This window comes from Hippoglossus hippoglossus, chromosome 12 (genome assembly GCF_009819705.1).
Source record: "Hippoglossus hippoglossus isolate fHipHip1 chromosome 12, fHipHip1.pri, whole genome shotgun sequence".
Classification (NCBI taxonomy): domain Eukaryota; kingdom Metazoa; phylum Chordata; class Actinopteri; order Pleuronectiformes; family Pleuronectidae; genus Hippoglossus; species Hippoglossus hippoglossus.
The window spans coordinates 2,148,891-2,167,142 of NC_047162.1; the positions used below are offsets into that span (position 1 = coordinate 2,148,891).

Sequence of the window (18,252 nt, forward strand, 5' to 3'; positions counted from 1 at the left end):
CTGAAAGATGAGGTGAGAGGTTGCACTACCTTTCTACATCAGGGGTCTACAAAGAGTTTGTTTTTTTTTTCAATGAAGATGCAGTATGATTTGGATTGTCAATGATTTTTACAGATTTCCACACGATCGACATTATTAACTAAGGGAAATCATTTTTGGTAATATTATGCTCAACATCTTACCTGCAGCATTGAGGTTATGTTTTCATCACTGTCGTAAGTTTATATTCCTCAGCAGGATTGCACAAAAAACACTGAACCGATAAGCACCGAATTTGGTGGAGGGATGAGGCGTGGGCCAGGGAAGAACTTATACAACTTTGAGGCAGATCCAGATCCTTTATTATGAATTAGAATCTTTGTCTATGAGGTCTGGTGTGTGCGGGTCTCTGCTCTCCGAGGGCCCTAGATGAGGAGAGAGTTTTGCTGTACAATCTTCCTCAGGTTCTTCATTTCTCCTGTTCAAGACTTATAAGAAAAAGTTCAGCTTTCAGTATTGAGCCCATTCTTGCCGCAAGTTCATAAAGTTTAATTAGAAGTTTTTCAGGTTGACATTCCATTGCGGAACCCCACCTTCTGAAAAATGTTGCCTCTATAAGGTCAGCTATCTGATCCAGATTTTCAGCGCTGCTGGAAGACAAGCTGTTGACTAAAACCAGAAAAACCTACAAGTGATGACTAGATTGACATCAATGTTATATATTTCAAATAGAAGCAATTACTTTTTCTATCAGACTTAGAAGTTATTCAGTTGGATGGTCTTTTTGTAAATTTTTGAATATCTAAAATTAAGTTCCTGCCGAATATTTTGGCTCTGATTACGAAACGTATTAAACATGGATATTTTTTATTTAGTCACATTTATTAATTAGATCTTTTTTTTTTCTTTTTATATTATACCATAGCGAGATGCACAAACAGTCTTGGCTTCTATGAGCCTTAATACAAGGATCACAAGTACATTTGCATTCAGCAATGAACAGAGAATAAGAACTCTGTGGGTAGGTAGACGTTAAATGTGCTGCCGTGCAAGGAAACCTAAAAATATCTCTGCTCTGCAGGAAGAGTGGGTGAAAAATCATCGAGAGAAAAGACTGTTACAAAAAGTGTTGCAAGCTGTGATGTCTGTCAAAGGGGGGGAGGAGTTACTGGGTAATGTTAAAACTACTATTAATAATAACAGTAATAGTAAGATTTCTTTGTACAGCACCAGCAGCTCAGTGCTGTACACAGAAATCAATCCCACTGAATAATAGTTCAAATAAAGTCAAGTATTAAAAAAACATAAATACATTTAACAAACAAGTATGCATTACCTTTGAGTAAAATACATCAACAAAGTGCAGCAGTGAAGTGAAAGCCAACTCAAAGCCCAAACTAACCTACACCCCACACTTACTGTTTAATTTGTGGTAAGTTCATGATATACAGTTAATTAAAATCTTAAGAAATGTAATTTCTGCCCAAACTTGAGCATTCCACTGTGTGCATTACACATACTGTGTGTGTGTGTGTGTGTGTGTGTGTGTGTGTGTGTGTGTGTGTGTGTGTGTGTGTGTGTGTGTGTGTGTGTGTGTGTGTGTTCACTTGAAGCCAGGCAGTGCTTCAGCAGCAGGGCCACTGAGTGTTTTGGAGTCATTAGAGGTGTCTGCAGTATCTTGCCAGAGGGCAGTGCACCGTGGAAAATAAAAAGTCCAACCAGCTCTGTGTTTTGCAGACCTCTGTTGCCCTGGAAACAGGTGCTGAGATTTCCCATTTCTTCATTTTTCTCTGCACTATCCATATCAGCCCCACCCCCCCCCACACACACACCACCACCACAACACTCCACTCGCTGCCGCTGCCGCTGCCTTTGCTGCTTCCTCCCCCACGACCTGCCGCATAGTACAATCACACATACACACACTCACAGTTCCAATCCACTGCAGTCATTTCACAATGTCACAGGACGTAGTAACCGACTCCTCTGCTACAGAACCGCACACAGGACATCAGGGGGTCGCAAACGCACACACACCTAAAGTGTGTTGACCCTGCACTCAGTGCTGCAACTATCTGACCTCCAGGAGAAAGAGATGAAAACAGAGTGGAGATGGGGAGGGTTGAGGAGACAAAGAGGGAACAACTGGGAGTGAAAGCAAAGCCGACTGCACTCTCAGACTGAAGAATGTGCTGCAACTCACTGCTGTTCTCGATGGAGGCAAGGTTAAAGAAGAGGACGGGAAAAAGCCATCTTGCTTTGCCTTCTCTAAAAATGTTCTTCTAGGCGAATTAATTGTGCCCATGGGGATGTTATGTAGAGTTCAGGCAGATGGTCCACCATATTGCACACACCTATGTCATAACTGTAGCTGTTATTATGGAATATTCATCTCTACAAGTGCTGAAGTGAGAAGGGGGGGGATAGCGTAGAATGCGTCGAATGCGTCATGTACGTGAGGCCCAGTTACAAACAGGAGAGACACGTTTACATCGGGCCCTGTCTCCTCACTTTCTGGCCTTTTTAAGTCATCCTTTTGTTTCTGCAGTGTTGTGTGTGCATTCCTTTGTCGTGACTTCTCTTTGGCAAGAGGCAGAACATTCCAGGGAAATGGCTGACCCACAATAACACACACATACACACACACACACACACACACACAGAAAAAGGCACAGGGATGACTGAGGTAGTGAGCTCCTCCGCCCGCTCGTCGCCGGGGCGTACTCGAATCCCTGTTTCCTGACCGACACATGACAGATCATGTGGGCAAACACAGCCACACATACAGTATGGCTGTGGAGCATTACCAGCTGAAATAGCAGCACACATGACCATCATCACTACAACACATGACAGCACTCGCCCTCCAGCTACTCCACAACACCACTGTCACATCCTCAAACCGTACACAATCCGAATTTTCACCCTGCTGTTATCAGTGACCTCCCCCCTGCCTCAGTAAGTACATTTATTCAAGACAAGGGCAGCCAATATAGATTATTTTCATTTTCTCCATGAACTGATGGTTTGCTATATTAGGAAATAAAGAAAGGCGCTCCCCTAATAGAGAAAGAACATCCCTAAGCCCAAACTTAGTTTGCTATCAAGCCAGAAATGATTGTAATAGTAAATTCCTATTAATTTTCTGTCAATCGTCTCATTTCTCTAGATGAACTCAAATTAGATTTTTTTAAAATGATTTTATACTTCTGCTTCACTAGTAATACGACACTCCTGGATATTTGTTTATCGCTTGTATTCACTTCATACATCATTATTTTATTTACATACAAAATTTAGGATAAACTTAAAAAAGTGTAATGTACCGGGGGAGATAAGTTATTTCATTAGCTCCACCTTAACCAGCTATGTCATTAAACAACTGCTGACATCAGTGATAATAATCAAACAATATATCAGTGCTATAATATAAGGATACAGCACAGGCAGGAGCCTTTTTCTGCATACTGAGTACTGCATACTGACAGTACTCATGTACTTTTGCTTAATTAACATTTTGAAAGCATGCTTTTCATTTGTAGGCTAATGCATTACAATGCAGTACTACTGTGTAGTGAATAATAACCATCATCATCATGCAACTTTTAATCTCACTGTACCGATTCTGAATATTTAAAATGTGTGGGGGTCACTGGGATCAGTGTAAAGTGCAGTAAATAAACAAATATGTATTGTGGAACAGCTGAATCTGCGCAGCACCCAAACTACTCTAAGATCAGATCCGCAGCAGGGGACTGGGTTCAAGTTTTAATAACATACAAATTCAAGACAGAACACAAAGGCTGGAAATGAGACAAGGAATGAAAATCCCTCTGACAACTTGAAACAATAAAAGTCTCTGCAGTCTGATCTTGTACAGGTGATCACTGCAGCAGGTGTGGAGACTAAACAGGGCAGAGGTGGAAGAAAATACTTCAAGATACCCACACAACAGTGTAAAAATACTCCGTTACAAGTAAAGCTCCTGCATTCAAAATCTTTAAAAAAGTACAGGACTATTATTACTACCATCATTACCTTTTGACTCTACTACAGATTCAAATTGACATGCAGAATTAGAATGAAGTATAAAGTTCAGCCGCACCATCAAAATACCACCTATAGACATTAGTGCAGTTATAATAAATATCAAACATTCACAGGTTTTTTTTCTGCACCATGACTACTTTCACTTTTTGCAATAAGTGAACATTAGTATCTGCATTTAGTTGAATAAGGTTTTGAATGCAGGGCTTTGTCGTTGCTATTTTTATTTAAGTAAAAGATGTGAATGGCTCCTCTGTCATTGTTCTGGTGGATGATTCCTTTTCCATAAAACTGATTTCGACCATCTGTGTGACCCAACATTTAGGGTGATGTGATGTTATTTTTACTCCTGTTTCACTGGCTGACAGCAGTTTGTTGCAATTAGCATCAGCTCCAATCATCTGTCTGTCCCGCGACCCCTGATTCTCATCCTTTTGCATCCTAACTCCCACGACCATCTGGTGCCACAGGCTCAGCTTTCACTTCTGCTCTGATCTCGGGCAGAATCTACACATCGCTGAAATGAAGTGTTCAAGGCTCCTCTGCTGAAGCATCTGGAACAGCTGGACCAGAAGCTGTGCTCCTCTGCTGTTACTGTAAATCCTTAACATGCAGAGGTGGACAGTAACTAGATGCTTTTACTATAATTCTTACAGTACTTGAGTACTGATTATTGATAGTAGAAGTATATTATTATTATTACTTTTAATACTGTAGGCATATTTAAACAATACTGTGGAAGTGTTATGTTATTCTGTGAGCAATGCATTTTCAAATAATTATGGGGTTTTAATGCATTAATCATTTTTTTGTGTATTTTGTTGCTGATGCTTTTTGTGATGAAATATTTGTATCTGTAAGCACATGTTATTTTATTTTATTATAACTATTAAAGTTATTATTAATCATCATTATCATCATAATTATAAGTGAAATAAAAAAACACAAACTATTTATTGGTGGTGATTTGTGAGGAAACCTGGAGGATTTAACCACAGCTGGCTCACTGCTGCCACCTTGTGTTACAAAGAAGTGTGCTGGGACTATAAATAATATATAACAATAAGATAACTAACTAACGAAGGATAATAAAAAACCTTGATTATCCGACTATAATTTCTTCTATTTACTTCCACTATAAAGACTTTTTTCTTTTTTCGGCAGCAGGTGAAAATATATGTGTCAGGATCATAAACTATATTGATATAAATGTATTCAATATAAAGCTATTTGATTTTCATTTTATTTATTTACTGATATTACATAGATAGATAGATTGATTGATTCATGGATTGATTGATCTGGAGGGAAATTTAATTTGTAGAAGATAATCATTTAATTTGTTATAATTTCTCCTACAATCTTTACAACACGATGGTCTGCGTTAATGTAGCCAGTGAAGACACAGTTAATGAAGCTGAGTGTATGAATAAAGTATGAAAACGATTCTAAACTATATGATGATAAATGGTGCAAAGCTTGATTATTGTGATGAAGCCATGAAGCAGACAGTGGTGGCACCGCGCTCTGCAGCTCTGTAATAATGAAAGTGAAAATCAAAGTGTTGCTCTTGACTCCACTTTCGTTTTTTCTGTCAAAGTGAAAGTAAACTTAGTTCCGTGAGCTGCGAGTCTGTGCGTGTTTATCTGCGCCCAACTGCGTGTTTGACCCAAGAAACCCTTCAACTGGCAGTAGTCCCGTTACATTTAAACCCGAGGAAAGGTGAGTGTTTCTGTTTTTAAATGAACTCCATGACTTATAACAGAAGTTTTACTAGTAGCGAATGTTTGGGCCAAAGCTCAGAGTTTGATGTGGGGAGTTGAAGTGGTGGTTCACGCTTCAGCTGCTTTACAGACGAACAACAACTATCTGTCTGTTATCACTTGTTTATCCTGCTCTTTTTGTTCTATGTTTCCCTTTCACCCACCATCATGTCTTGTCTCCAGTACGCCACCCCCACCACACACACCCACACACACACCCCACACCCCACAGACATGGCTGAATGGCATGGAGACTGCTCTCGAGGGTCCAACAGGGAGGGACACCAACATTACAGTGATGACAAAAGCTTAGTCAGATCAAGGCAGGCCACCTCCTCCTCCTCCTCCTGCACTGGGGATGGAAGAAGTTCACCGGGAGGTGAAGGCAAGCGGAGGGATGTTGACACTGCGTCATGTTGCCTGCTGGACGACCTGAAGAAGTGCCACAAAAAGCTGGGTCGACTGAACTTCAGCAGCACGCACACCGTCCTCGTCGATGTAAGAATATATCCTTTTCTCCTTCTCTGCGACTCTGAAACTTTAGCTTTATATGAATCATTATCTGTTTTTTTTCAAATTTTCTACTCCACACTTAGTAATTAGTGTAATGTTAGTGGAAAAAGAATGCTGAAAAACGAACCAGCGTACAAGGGCGTAAACATGACCTCCTTGGTGAAGGTAATAACAGGACGGCAATGATCCCTGAGGTAAATTAAAATTAGAGCCCATTCTGCTAACTACCTCCCTAGAAATGTATTATTCTCAACCCTATTCTTTATACAGTTTTTTTTCCTGTGCACTTAAAAACCACCAGAGTGAAGAATGAAACTACTGTTCCCTCTAGACAACTCCCCTAATTGTTTCCACTGCAGCACCACCAGGACTTTACAAATGTATCCCAAAGGAGGAACGTATCGTGCTCCTCTGTGTCTAAAATGTGCAGCCTAAACCCATCAGCACTGTCTCCATGGCCCTAAAGTCCCACAACTGTCTCCAGAACTGAACAGAACAAAGTAATAAAGTTTGCAGGAACCTCGAAAAAATAAACAAACCACATCCAACGTCCAAAACCTTCCCGAACTAGTGCTTAGTAAGTTCAACTCATGTCATCATACACCACTCAACCTGATCCTCGTTCAGTCTTTGACCTCTGCTAAAGCCAGGCCCCAAAACCTTTAACAGTGCATATTAGTGCAGAACAGTGCTGACACAATTTGTACTATTTCCAACCTAAAAGCAGAATACAAACAAGGTTCTGTGTCCTGACTCTGCACTTTGGAGTGAAAAACTGTTTGGATTTAGTTGGACACCTTTTGATTATGGACATTTTCCTTGTGTTTGGATTTGGTTTGTGTTTGTTTCCTGTTTTCTTTTTGAAATTCCGCTCCTTGCGTTTCCTGCCTTTGTCCTATTTTCCTATTTATGTCTGTGTCCGAAATCACTCACTAATCACTTTATAGTGAGTTCGCCATTTTCTAGGGGTGTCCGAATGTTTAGTGAAGTTTTTATAACCTATATAGTGCACCCATTTTTTCCCATAATGCATCGTGAAAAATATAGAGTACAACAGATGGTCACTAACCGAGCAATTATATTTTTCAGCCTTTTCCTGTTCCCTAGTGTTTCTTTGCATGTTGAGTTTATGGATTTTATTTTTTGCTTTGCTTCTGCACTTGTTTTCCCATTTATTGGAATTGGCCTGCATCAAAGGACACTTGTTTTTTCACCTGAAACTGTGGCCCCTGCATGTGGGTCCTCCAGCTTTCCAGAGAAGGTCGAAGACAGATGAGCACATTTTGACACGACCTGTCTCAAATAGTATGTGACAAAAGAGAAAGACCACTCAGATTCTGTAAATATTGACAAATGCTTTAATAGTTACATTTCATAAATATGATAATGTCTGTCACTAGGTCAGAATGTAGAATGTCTGTGTGAGTGAGTGAGTGTTATGCAGTGAGGAATGTGAACACAAAAAGGGCAAATGACAATATAAGTCAGCAGGACAGGGGAGGAGAGTGAGGGGATCTTGCAGGTCTGATTCATAGCCTCCTGAGCCAAGTCTGACAAGGCCTCAGCAACATCCCCATCCCAACATGCCTGGGGCCGCTGTCGTGCACATCACATACGGTCGATTCCTTGTGGTTGTTGTTGAACATGACCGTATGTTTTTTCTCACAGGTGTCCATTTTCAACGCTTCAGAACACCTTCAGCCCCAAGATGGGAGAGACATGTGGCACAAAGGCTTTGTGAAGATGCCCTTTTCGCCATTAAGTGTCGTAACCACCAAGACTGGATTGAGGAAGGTGTGTTTGAGGCAACACAATGTTTGTTGATCTGCAGTAGATCTGGGTTGTTTTCTCAACTGATGCAGAAAAATGTACTCATGTTAGAAAATGTAAATGTATTTAAATAGCACTTTTGTAGTCTTAGCGACCACTCAGCTTTGATGTATAGTTTTGCCATTCACACACACATTCATACTGAGCATCTAAGGGCAGCACTTTTCTTACGAGAACGGCACAACCATCAGGGGCAATTTGGGGTTCTGTAATTTGCTCAAGGACACCTTGGTACGCGAAATGTGAAAGAGTGGGATCGAACCGCCAAACATCTGGTTAGAGGGCAACCTGCTCTCCCCTGAGCCACAGCCGCCCCAAAATTTGTATTTTCTGTTTGTTGTAACTCTTAGTTAGTTTAGTTAGTTTAGTTGGTTCAGTATATTCCAGTCCTTGAAATATTTTTTGAACAAAGCATTTGTGAAAAAAAAAAAAGCAAAAAGTTTACAAAACAACAAAAATATATTAATACATAAATAAATGAAGGAGAAAAGTAAATTTATGGACTGAAAATGTGTAGGTGGAAGCGTTAGCTTATCGTGCCTACCCTCCATACCCAGAAGAAGGAAACTGGCAACCCTACTAGGACCTAAAATGAATTAAATCAAACAGAAATAAACCAAATTTCCATTTGTTAAACATAATTATGATACAACTCTTTTATGTTTTTGTTAGTCATCTTGTTTTTCAACATTTTTTAACATTAAAAGTGAGCCACACATTTTTATTTATCATCGCAATAATTCCTTATATTTACAAACACATGTTTTTTATATCTGTCCTTACCGTTATTTTCTTAGACTTGCCTGTTCCCCACAGTTGATTTTTGCTCTCAATTTCAATTATCTTTGAATCTATTAAGTAACTGGACTTGCATGAGGTTCTTGAAGATGTTTCACCTCATATCTCAAAATACTTTATATAGCACTTATATTCACCATGACCTGGATCAGTAACAAACTCAAAAAAACGGATGATGTCCAAGTGTGTCATTTCAGCAAGCTGCACCCTATTAAGTGCAGATTGATACATCTTTGCATTATTGCCACCAAGATGCCCTTGAGCAAGGCTGTTACACCAGCAAACATGAGATGAGATTGTGGTTGCACTGTACAGCGTCTGTCCTGGAAAAGGCAGTTTACCATTAACGGTGATCTTCACCTTCACCTAAAGTTTAAAGTTTTAAAGTTTTATTTCACTTAATTTTAAAACTAAAGTTTTCAAATTTTTAAATCAATATTTTATTGATTATTTCCAAAACCCTGAGTGGCCCCAAGCCATCCATCAGATAAAGTAAAGAAACAGACCAGAAACTGTAAGACACTCAACCTCAGCATAGAAACTCTACCGCTACTAGCGTTTTGACGTCTTTTCAGTAATTAGGCCATGGCAAGTAAAGACTTGCTGCAGGACGTGAAGCTGCACCACCACTGCTGCACAAAGAGCTGGTCACCCGTTAATTGAAAGTTCAGTGAGGCCCAACTCAGTACACAGGACCACCGCACTGGAGAATCAGTTGTTATTGCTCATTGTTGTTGTTGTCATCAATGTTGTTCCTAGCCGTTGCTGCTAGTGATCACCTGTTTATTTATAAAGTAAATTAATATTAAATGTATTGTGTCCAAAGCACTCCCTTGAGCCCTTAGATGGACGGTTCTCGAGATATGCAAGCCACAGACAGACAGAGGACTTGTCTTTCATGATTCCTTTTTATTGTTCTTAGTTTGTTTTAGATGATGACATACAATACATTAATGACATGCAGCATAGTTTATATACGTTTATGTTGAGTTGATCTTCTCTGTCCACAGCTGCCCACCCAGGTGCCTAGGTGGGAAATTATCTCCAAGAAACTGGACGGTCTGGCCAGTAAGAAGAAAAGGGGAGTTGATGATGTGGTGGTACGTTAGCAGCCTTCACACTTTTCCCTTTACGTACATGCATGCATACATACATACATTTATATTTGTGTCATACCAATGCATTTTGCCCATCCTTTTCTGGGATTCCAACAATTTACCAAACATACATCTTCTTTCTTACAGATACAGAACTTGTGAAAAAAAGTAAAGGCACACCCACAAAAAGAAAGAAAAAACTCAAGAAATCACAGAATTATATAACGTCTATAAATTAACTCTATAAAGAGCTTTTTTTACTCTTATATCAGGCTTTCTCCAGATAACTGGTTAATTTGTTTAATGTGTAAATAGCCCACTCAGTCTTTATTTACATAGATATTTACTTTTTATTTATAATCTTACAAAACTTAATATCATGCAGGTCAAGTAGCAGTAGAAAACAGAGCTTAATTTGGACAGCACATTGGACAGATCCGCTTTTCTTCTAAAATAATGCATTGTCCAGTTTCCACATTCAAAGGTAAAATACCTAATCACAGGTCCCACAGAGATCTTTGCTTTTTAGACATTTCATACAATTTATTCTCTGGACCCTGTTAAGATTTCATCATCATAGAAGTATACAGGTTTAGTCCATATACAGTATCATCCAGTCATCCTTCCTTTTGTACTGGTCAGGGTTATATTATATTACATATTCTCTATACAAACAAATACCATTTTTTTTTTCATTATCAAGAGCCTAAATTACAGAAACATACAGATAAATATTTTTTTTATAAGTGTTGATGACATTTCTAACACGTTTACAGACGCAAATACAAACAAAACAACAAAAAGAATACAAATATGAAGAATAATAATATCAAAAAGCGGTCACACGCATGGAAGACATCGAGAAAGAAGACAAAAAGAAACCTCTGGAGAAAGTCCAGACCTAATTCTCTGGAGTTCCCCCATAGGTCATGTCTGAAAACGTGACATCAAATGTTCCACCTTTCATATTCAAACTCTGTCTGTCTTTAGGAAGTTATCATCAAATGCAACCCACAATATACAGATGAGTGGACGTTTGATGCCCTCTTCTCCTTAGTCCACGGTCAGTGTCCATTAGTTTACTTCAGATCAGCTTTGTGATTGGATGCCTAAACCCTCTAATGATCAGGAGTGGATCATATTGACTTTCTAGTGTATCCCGAAAGAAGAAAACTACTTCGACACACTGTTTCCAAAGATCGCGGCGTTGGCTCTGAGCCTCCCCCAGCATGTGAAGAAGGTAATGTAACTTCCTGGATCAGCTGACTCTGCGTTTAACTCATGATGATAATGAAAATGATGGGGTGTGTCCGTGTTTTCAGGCCATCCCGCCTGCTTCAGACGGGGCAGTGCACCGCCATCACTCTGTCACAAGTCCAGATATCCTGCCTGCTGGCTAACGCGTTTTTCTGCACCTTCCCACATCGCAACACGACCAGACCAACGCAGAGTACCACAACTACCCCCCCATTAACTTTCAACAGGCAAACAGACGCACAGTCTTACATTTCTGAACACAACTCCTGTACACTCTCTCCGCTGTGTGAACTGTGTGTGAGATAATTGTTCATTCTCATTCTGGATGCAGTCTGTTTGGAAACTGGTCAGATCGGAAGAAAGAGAAGCTGAGGGCCATCATGCATTATTTCAATGTGGTTACAGATGAGAGTAAGTTGCTGCTAAACCCCCTTTTCTGCTTCCTGTCCATGAGACGTCTCAGTAAAACCCTGCTATTCACATCTTTGCAGACACTAAACCAAAAGGACTGGTGACGTTTGAGAGGCGTGGCTTGAGAGACTCAGAGTTTGCCGAGCTGGAGAAGGTAATAACGTATTGTCATGTATTTTATAGAGCATTTCAACAACCCAGAATTACAAAGTTCTTCGTATTATAAGACGGATAATTGAAGTCAACAAATAAGCAAATGGGTAAGATCAGAGTTTACATAATGTTCACAAAGCTGGATGGGAAAGGGGGTTAGGGTTTATGGTGGTTGTGGTGAATTACACACAGATCATAGAAGTCTTGTGTGTGTGTGTGTGTTTCTGTTTGTTTGACTGTGGGATGATGGATCATTAGATTGTATAATACAATTTTAATAAATTAATTCTATTAATAAAATGATAAACAATAATCATATACTATAAGAATATTGTCCTCCTCAACCTCAGACTCCTGACTGCAAAAACACAAAGCGATTAATTACGCATGTATAATGTCATATTATATAGTAATGAAATAACCTCTACAAAAACATATTTTAGAAACACAAGTAATATGATGTAACTGTCAGTACAATAAAACAAAGACCTACGTGTCTTCATTCACATGTGTAGAAAATATAAATGAAAAGGCCGTGCCGTATTTTATAGCAGAGAGGATATCACAGGACCAGGGAGGCCTGGTAGCAGAGTTTCTGTTCAGTCAGTAATCTAGCAGAGTTTCTTTTGTTCGGATCATAGACTGTATTAATGATGGATGAAATCACAGCTCCAGTTCCTCTCAAGTGAAGCCAAAGCACCTCTATCACCCCTCTGGTGGCTGGCTGCAGTACAAGTCATGAAGCCCACCATCTCGTAAATGGTCAAGTAGTTTTTTCTCAAAGTTTGTTTTCTGACTTGATCCACTGACGTGATCTGCCGGCGGCCGAAAGGGTGGAGTCAAAAAAACACCAACGTCAAGTCGGACACTTTTTACTTCTTGCAGCGTCAGTGAGACGAGAACCACTGCCGATCTCGCAGCTTTTGCTTTTTTTTTGTTGCAGATGAAACGGATGCTTTGGAAATCCCTGTGTTTTTGCACAAATAATACAATGAACAACGAAGGTGACTTAGAACTTTCTTTCAGCTGAGATTAAACTAAATTAAACTATAGTGTAAAGTTACCATGTGTTAACTACACAGGAGATGAAATTCATCGCTCTCTGGAGAACAATAACAGAGAGAAATGTTTTCTTCTGTATTAACCACCACATTAGAAACACAAAATAAGCACGTGAAATAACATAACAGAAACAAACACTGCAGCCGACTTGCTCGATGTTTTAGGTCACTTGGCGTGGTGACATTATGCAGGGCTGGATGCAATTGGACAAAAGTTCTTACCAGCATGCATTGTGTTAAAGGTTCAGTGAGTAAGATTTAGGTGAAAGGGATCTTTTGGCATAAATTGAATATAAAATATTCCTAGTAATGTTTTCACTAGTGTGTTTCATCAAAATTTTCAAATGGTTTGTTTTCTTTACCCCAGAATGGGCCCTTTATATTTAAATACTTTATATCTACATCAGGACCGGGTCCCTCTCTACAGAGGCCACCATGTTTTTCACAGTAGCCCAGACTGGACAAACTAAACACCTTTTGAGTTTTTATGACAACTGAAGGCTGCCACAGGTTCTCTTTCATGTTTGGAAGGGGAGGGTGAGGTGAGGGGAATTCAGCTGCAACATGCAACTTCGCCACTAGATGTCACTAAATCCTACACACTGAACATTTAATTCAGCGCTGCACAGCACTGCATCAAGTCGAACGCACCAAGTCTATTGATCCAAGTGCGCAAAATGTCAGTGTTCATATCAGTGATCTTCTGGCTTCTTTTCTGGATATTAGCAGCTGGACAAAGTGGAGATGCATCACCCATCTTTAAATACAGTCTATGCTCAGACAAGTAAAAGAGGCTGTTGCAATAATCAAGGCCAGAGAAGTTATAACATGATAAATTTAATTTTAAAGGATTAAATAGAGAGCATTTATAGAATGATGTTAACATCAGAGAGGGACAACTTTGGGTCATCGGCATGACAGTAAAAAACTCACAATCCACTGGGATTCATCGTCTGTTGGGGACCATGAATGAATAATTTAATGCTAATCCATCCATAAATATATGATATTACACTGAACAAGTTCAAACTTTGGGGAGCTGGTTGCACTGGAGGAAAAATAAGGGCATCACTCAAGTCTGTAGGACGTATCCTCTGAGGACAATGAAAGCTGGTAAAACATTTAATGGCACTCTTTTTTGGTGGGTTATAGCTGTGATGAGAAGCTATGTCAGGCTGCATGTGACATCAAAAGGCAACATCGAGGCCAACAGTGCAGGGATGTTACAGGTAAGAAGCAACACAAAGCAGCAACAGTCACAGCTGTTTCAGAATGAACTATATATACAGTATGTGTGTGTTGTCGTGCTGCTGTGTGTGTGTCTATGTGTACAGGTGGATTTTGACGTCCCGTTGGATTGGCGGAGGTGTGCTGGGCAACGGACTGGTGCAGGAAGAGTCTTGTTCCTAATGAATCCAGAGCTGATAGTTTCCCGCCTCTTCACTGAGCGACTGGCGGACAACGAGTGTCTGATTGTTACAGGTAGTAATGAAATTATGAGTTAATGGACGAGTCAGATGACAGAAAATCTCAGTTGTGATGCAGTAATTGATCAAAATTAAGTGATATCGAGCAAAACATTTCAAATGCCTTTCTGTGTAAACTGAAATTCTTTGGGTTTCCGACAGTTTTTTATGGATTCATTATTTATTAGTTATTTCACAAGGAAGGGGAAGCACCATATCACTTACAGCAATGTCAAAAGGCAGGAAAAGTAGTGTGTCCCCCACGACCCCCAAGAAAAAGAGAAAGGAATTATAAGGAAGCGAGAGACAGAAAACAATAAAGATAAATGAGAAGCAAGAAAGGAACAACAACAGCAAAGCAGAAAAACTAAACAACATAAATAAATATAGCACCCATCCCCTTATCCCACCCCCTACCCCCACCACCTTGGAGTCCCATAACCTCTGAAAACATACACCAACCATATTCATACATCAAATCTTAGCTGAAAATGCTAATTCCCTCCATCATTCACAATATCCACAGAAATAGCCAAAGGTATACATAAGGAATATATACAGTAGGTATGAAGTAACCCAAAAACAAACATTAAAAAATATATATATATATAAGTATTCTTAATACTTGACATAACACTAGAAACATTCCTCCAGAATCTGGTGACCTCCGGCCACTGCCAGACCATATTAAAAAAGGTGCCAATGGTGTTGTCCGGACAAAAATCGCAATATGGATTTGCTCTAAATTTCATTTGTTGCTGTCTTCGGGGTGTGAGATAGGCCCTGTGAATACAGTTATAGTTATTCATAGTGTATCATTTGGTGATTCGGACTCCTGGACAATAGAGTTACACTAGGTTTGGGTTTGTTGACAGTTAAATTTAAAAAAGGAATTTGAAGATGTTGATTTGGACGGTGGCAAACCAATGAGCAGTTTGGACTGGTTTCTGACACTTGACACTGGAGGATTAACAGAAAGTAGTAGACATGAGTGTCTAGTTCTTGTAGTAGAAATATATAAAATGAAAAAGAAATCCTGGATCTGCATCCGCACCAAAATGGAATGGGTTCTTCTCAGGCTCAGCGTCATCCCTCCACTAAATGTGGAGGAAATCAGTTAAGTAGTTTTTGAGTAAATCCTGCTGACAAATAAACAAATAAACCAACAGAACTGGTAAGAGAAAAATCTAAAGAAATCCCAAAGTTAACCTGCATACAGACTTGAGCTCGATTAAGAGTTTTTTTTCTTTTCTTCCAGGCTTTCTCCAGAAATCTGGCTACTTAATATGTTAAACAGGCAACTCAATCTATGTCATTTAGACTGAACTGATCCACTTTTCTTCTTTTAAATTTGAAGAATGGTCCAGCAAGCACCAAATCGGCCGCAGAAAATAATCCCCACCATTTCCTCCTGTTTGTTGGAATAGGAAATAGTGTGTAGCTCTTTTAGGAAATTACTGAGCCATTTATAAAATTTAACCACAATTTTTCTGAGGGGTTTTCAGTTTTTTATTTATTTTTAAGGTTTACATGTTCAGGAGGAGCAGGGATTCCCAGACATAGTGTGAGGTGTTAGAAAGATGGAGTAACAGATGTCGATTTTGGTCTTTTTATGTTAACGACAATAAAGAATATACGATGTGACACCAGCCTCACAGTTTGCATCAACGTCTCTGTCTCAGGCTCTCAGCAGTTCAGCAATACTCTGGTTTGGAGACAACTTTGAGTGGCGCGGGGCCTCATAACGACAAACTGAAACGGTATGAGCAGGCACTTTATGTATTTTACATCTGAAAGTATTTGTTTGTTTGTTTTTCTGAAATGTGATATCATCTTTGCAGGGATGAGTGGGGGCGGCTGCAGAGGCAGATCTTAGCCATTGACGCTCTGCACTTCAAATACCCAAGAGACCAGTACAATATGATCAAGGTCACACGAGAACTGAACAAGGTCGGGTTTGTCTTCACGTGTTTTGTTAATTTTAGGGGGAAGTGGGACATGATGCTGCTTTTGTTGGAATTGTTATATGCTTCCACTACTATTGTTCCATGGTATTATTGTGTCTTTGAAGGCATACTGTGGATTTAAAGGACATGGGGATGGTGAGCCGGACATCGCCACGGGCAAGTGGGGCTGTGGAGTCTTCAATGGAGACCCTCAACTCAAAGGTTCTTGAGCGTTATGTGACCCCATCAGTTTATCAACAATTAATATATAAATAAATATATGAAACATTTGTCATGAGGCTTTTACTTCCCTTTATTGTCAGCTGTGATCCAGCTGATGGCTGCAGCAAAGGCCAAGAAAGGACTGGCCTTCTTCACCTTTGGCGATGAAGAACTGGCAAACGGCCTGAAGCAGATCTATCACCTGCTGGTCACAAAAAATGACAGTTGGTGAGAGTTCCCCCCCCCCCCCCCCCCCCCCCCCCCCCCCCACCCCCCCCCCCCCCCCCCCCCCCCCCCCCCCCCCCCCCGTGATGATATTTCAAATGTTGTCTCTCGTTTATTGGCTGGTGAATTATTTTCCAAATTGCCTCATCACAGAGAAACTGTACGGACTTCTGGAGGACTACTGTGCTGTTCAGCAGGCCGACTCCCATGTGGATCTGTTCAAGTTCATCAGAGACAACATCAGGTGTTCCAGAAGTCAGCTGTGAAGTCAGATTCATGTCCACGTCTGCATCTGATTTGCACGAAACTATAGCGGGAATGTTTTTGTTGCAGAAACAAGGAGGCTTCTAAAGCATGTCTTATGTTATACAGTAGTTACGATTATTTCACATAGAGAAAGAGAAGTTCACCAAAAGTACAAATCCAAGTGATCGCCACAGGACGCAAATGTTTTATTCAAGTCCTCGCTGGCAGATTGGAAGTGAACAGTTGTTGAATGTTCGCCACTCAATGTGTGAAAATAAGTGGTCGAGGGGCCACTTCAATTTTTTGATTTTGTTTTGAATTCTTAAAATTGAGAAGGCAATAGCAATAGAGTGTAAACTAATGAATTATTATTAATGTACTAAACTTATTCAAATTAACAATATGTTCACTGACGGAGGCTGAGAGCCGTATTCACTAAACATGTTAAAGGGATAGTTCACCGAACAGATTTAAATGCACTCGTCTACTCACCACTATGCCGATGGAGGGGTGGGTGAAGTGTTTGAGTCCACAAAACACTTTGGGAGTTTCAGGGGTAAACAGTGTTGCAGCCAAATCCAATACAATTGAAGTAAATAGTGACAGAGACCAGACGTAATAAAACAAGTTTAGAGTCAGTCCAGAGAACTAATGATTTACAATGTGTCTACTCCAGCAGGTAATTCACCTTCTCAGCCTGTTGGTGTTTCGAGAAAATGCATAAAGAACTAACTTTTAAAGTCATATTCTAACAACAGTGAGTTGATTGATGAGAAGATTTCACCAGAAATGCTTTGTCAGGTTTTGTCTGTAACTGCCCAGACCAGAGCCCCCAAGTTTCAAGTTTCAAGTTTCAAGTTTCAAGTTTATTTGTGATTCCAGCCATACCTGTACAACATACAGTGGATTCAAACAGTTTAAAGACAATGCAAAAAAGCAGCAGTTTTTGAAAGACAAGTGCAATGAAGTGCCTGAGTTAAAATGATTTAAAATAAAAAAACTGTTTATTAAGTGCACAATAATCACTGTTTAAATATGTATAGTAAAAGGTGATTTCATGGCAAATGTTGAATTATCCAGTAGAATCACTTTAAATTAACCACATTAATGTCTATGGATTTGTTCACCGGAAAAATATCTTGTTATATAATTTGTTGCTTGATGCAATATATACATTGTCATATACACGGATAAACTACCCATGTGACAAATCAGTGAAAAGGAGACCAGCGGCCATA

At 39.7% G+C, this 18,252-nt stretch overlaps 1 protein-coding gene and 1 long non-coding RNA gene across 3 annotated transcripts; both read left to right on the plus strand.

The window, feature by feature from the left end:
* The first annotated feature begins 5,380 nt into the window (after positions 1-5,380).
* LOC117771951 (poly(ADP-ribose) glycohydrolase-like) lies at positions 5,381-11,510 on the plus strand. 2 transcript variants are annotated; one of them, XM_034602878.1, is made up of 7 exons: positions 5,381-5,748; positions 5,973-6,287; positions 7,971-8,096; positions 9,944-10,030; positions 11,018-11,084; positions 11,176-11,267; positions 11,350-11,510. In XM_034602878.1, the coding sequence occupies exons 2-6, from the start codon at positions 6,024-6,026 to the stop codon at positions 11,178-11,180; spliced, it is 549 nt and encodes a 182-aa protein (XP_034458769.1). In that variant the 5' UTR covers positions 5,381-5,748; positions 5,973-6,023; the 3' UTR covers positions 11,181-11,267; positions 11,350-11,510. The 2 variants fall into 2 exon arrangements, with proteins under 2 accessions (XP_034458769.1, XP_034458768.1); XM_034602877.1 differs by having other exon boundaries at positions 5,392-5,748; positions 9,941-10,030.
* A 102-nt stretch (positions 11,511-11,612) lies between these two features.
* LOC117771966 lies at positions 11,613-18,024 on the plus strand. The gene is made up of 9 exons (XR_004615676.1): positions 11,613-11,695; positions 11,776-11,849; positions 14,062-14,138; positions 14,244-14,391; positions 16,058-16,135; positions 16,217-16,325; positions 16,447-16,543; positions 16,645-16,771; positions 16,922-18,024. It is a non-coding gene; the product is annotated as an uncharacterized LOC117771966 (long non-coding RNA).
* The last annotated feature ends 228 nt before the right edge of the window (positions 18,025-18,252 follow it).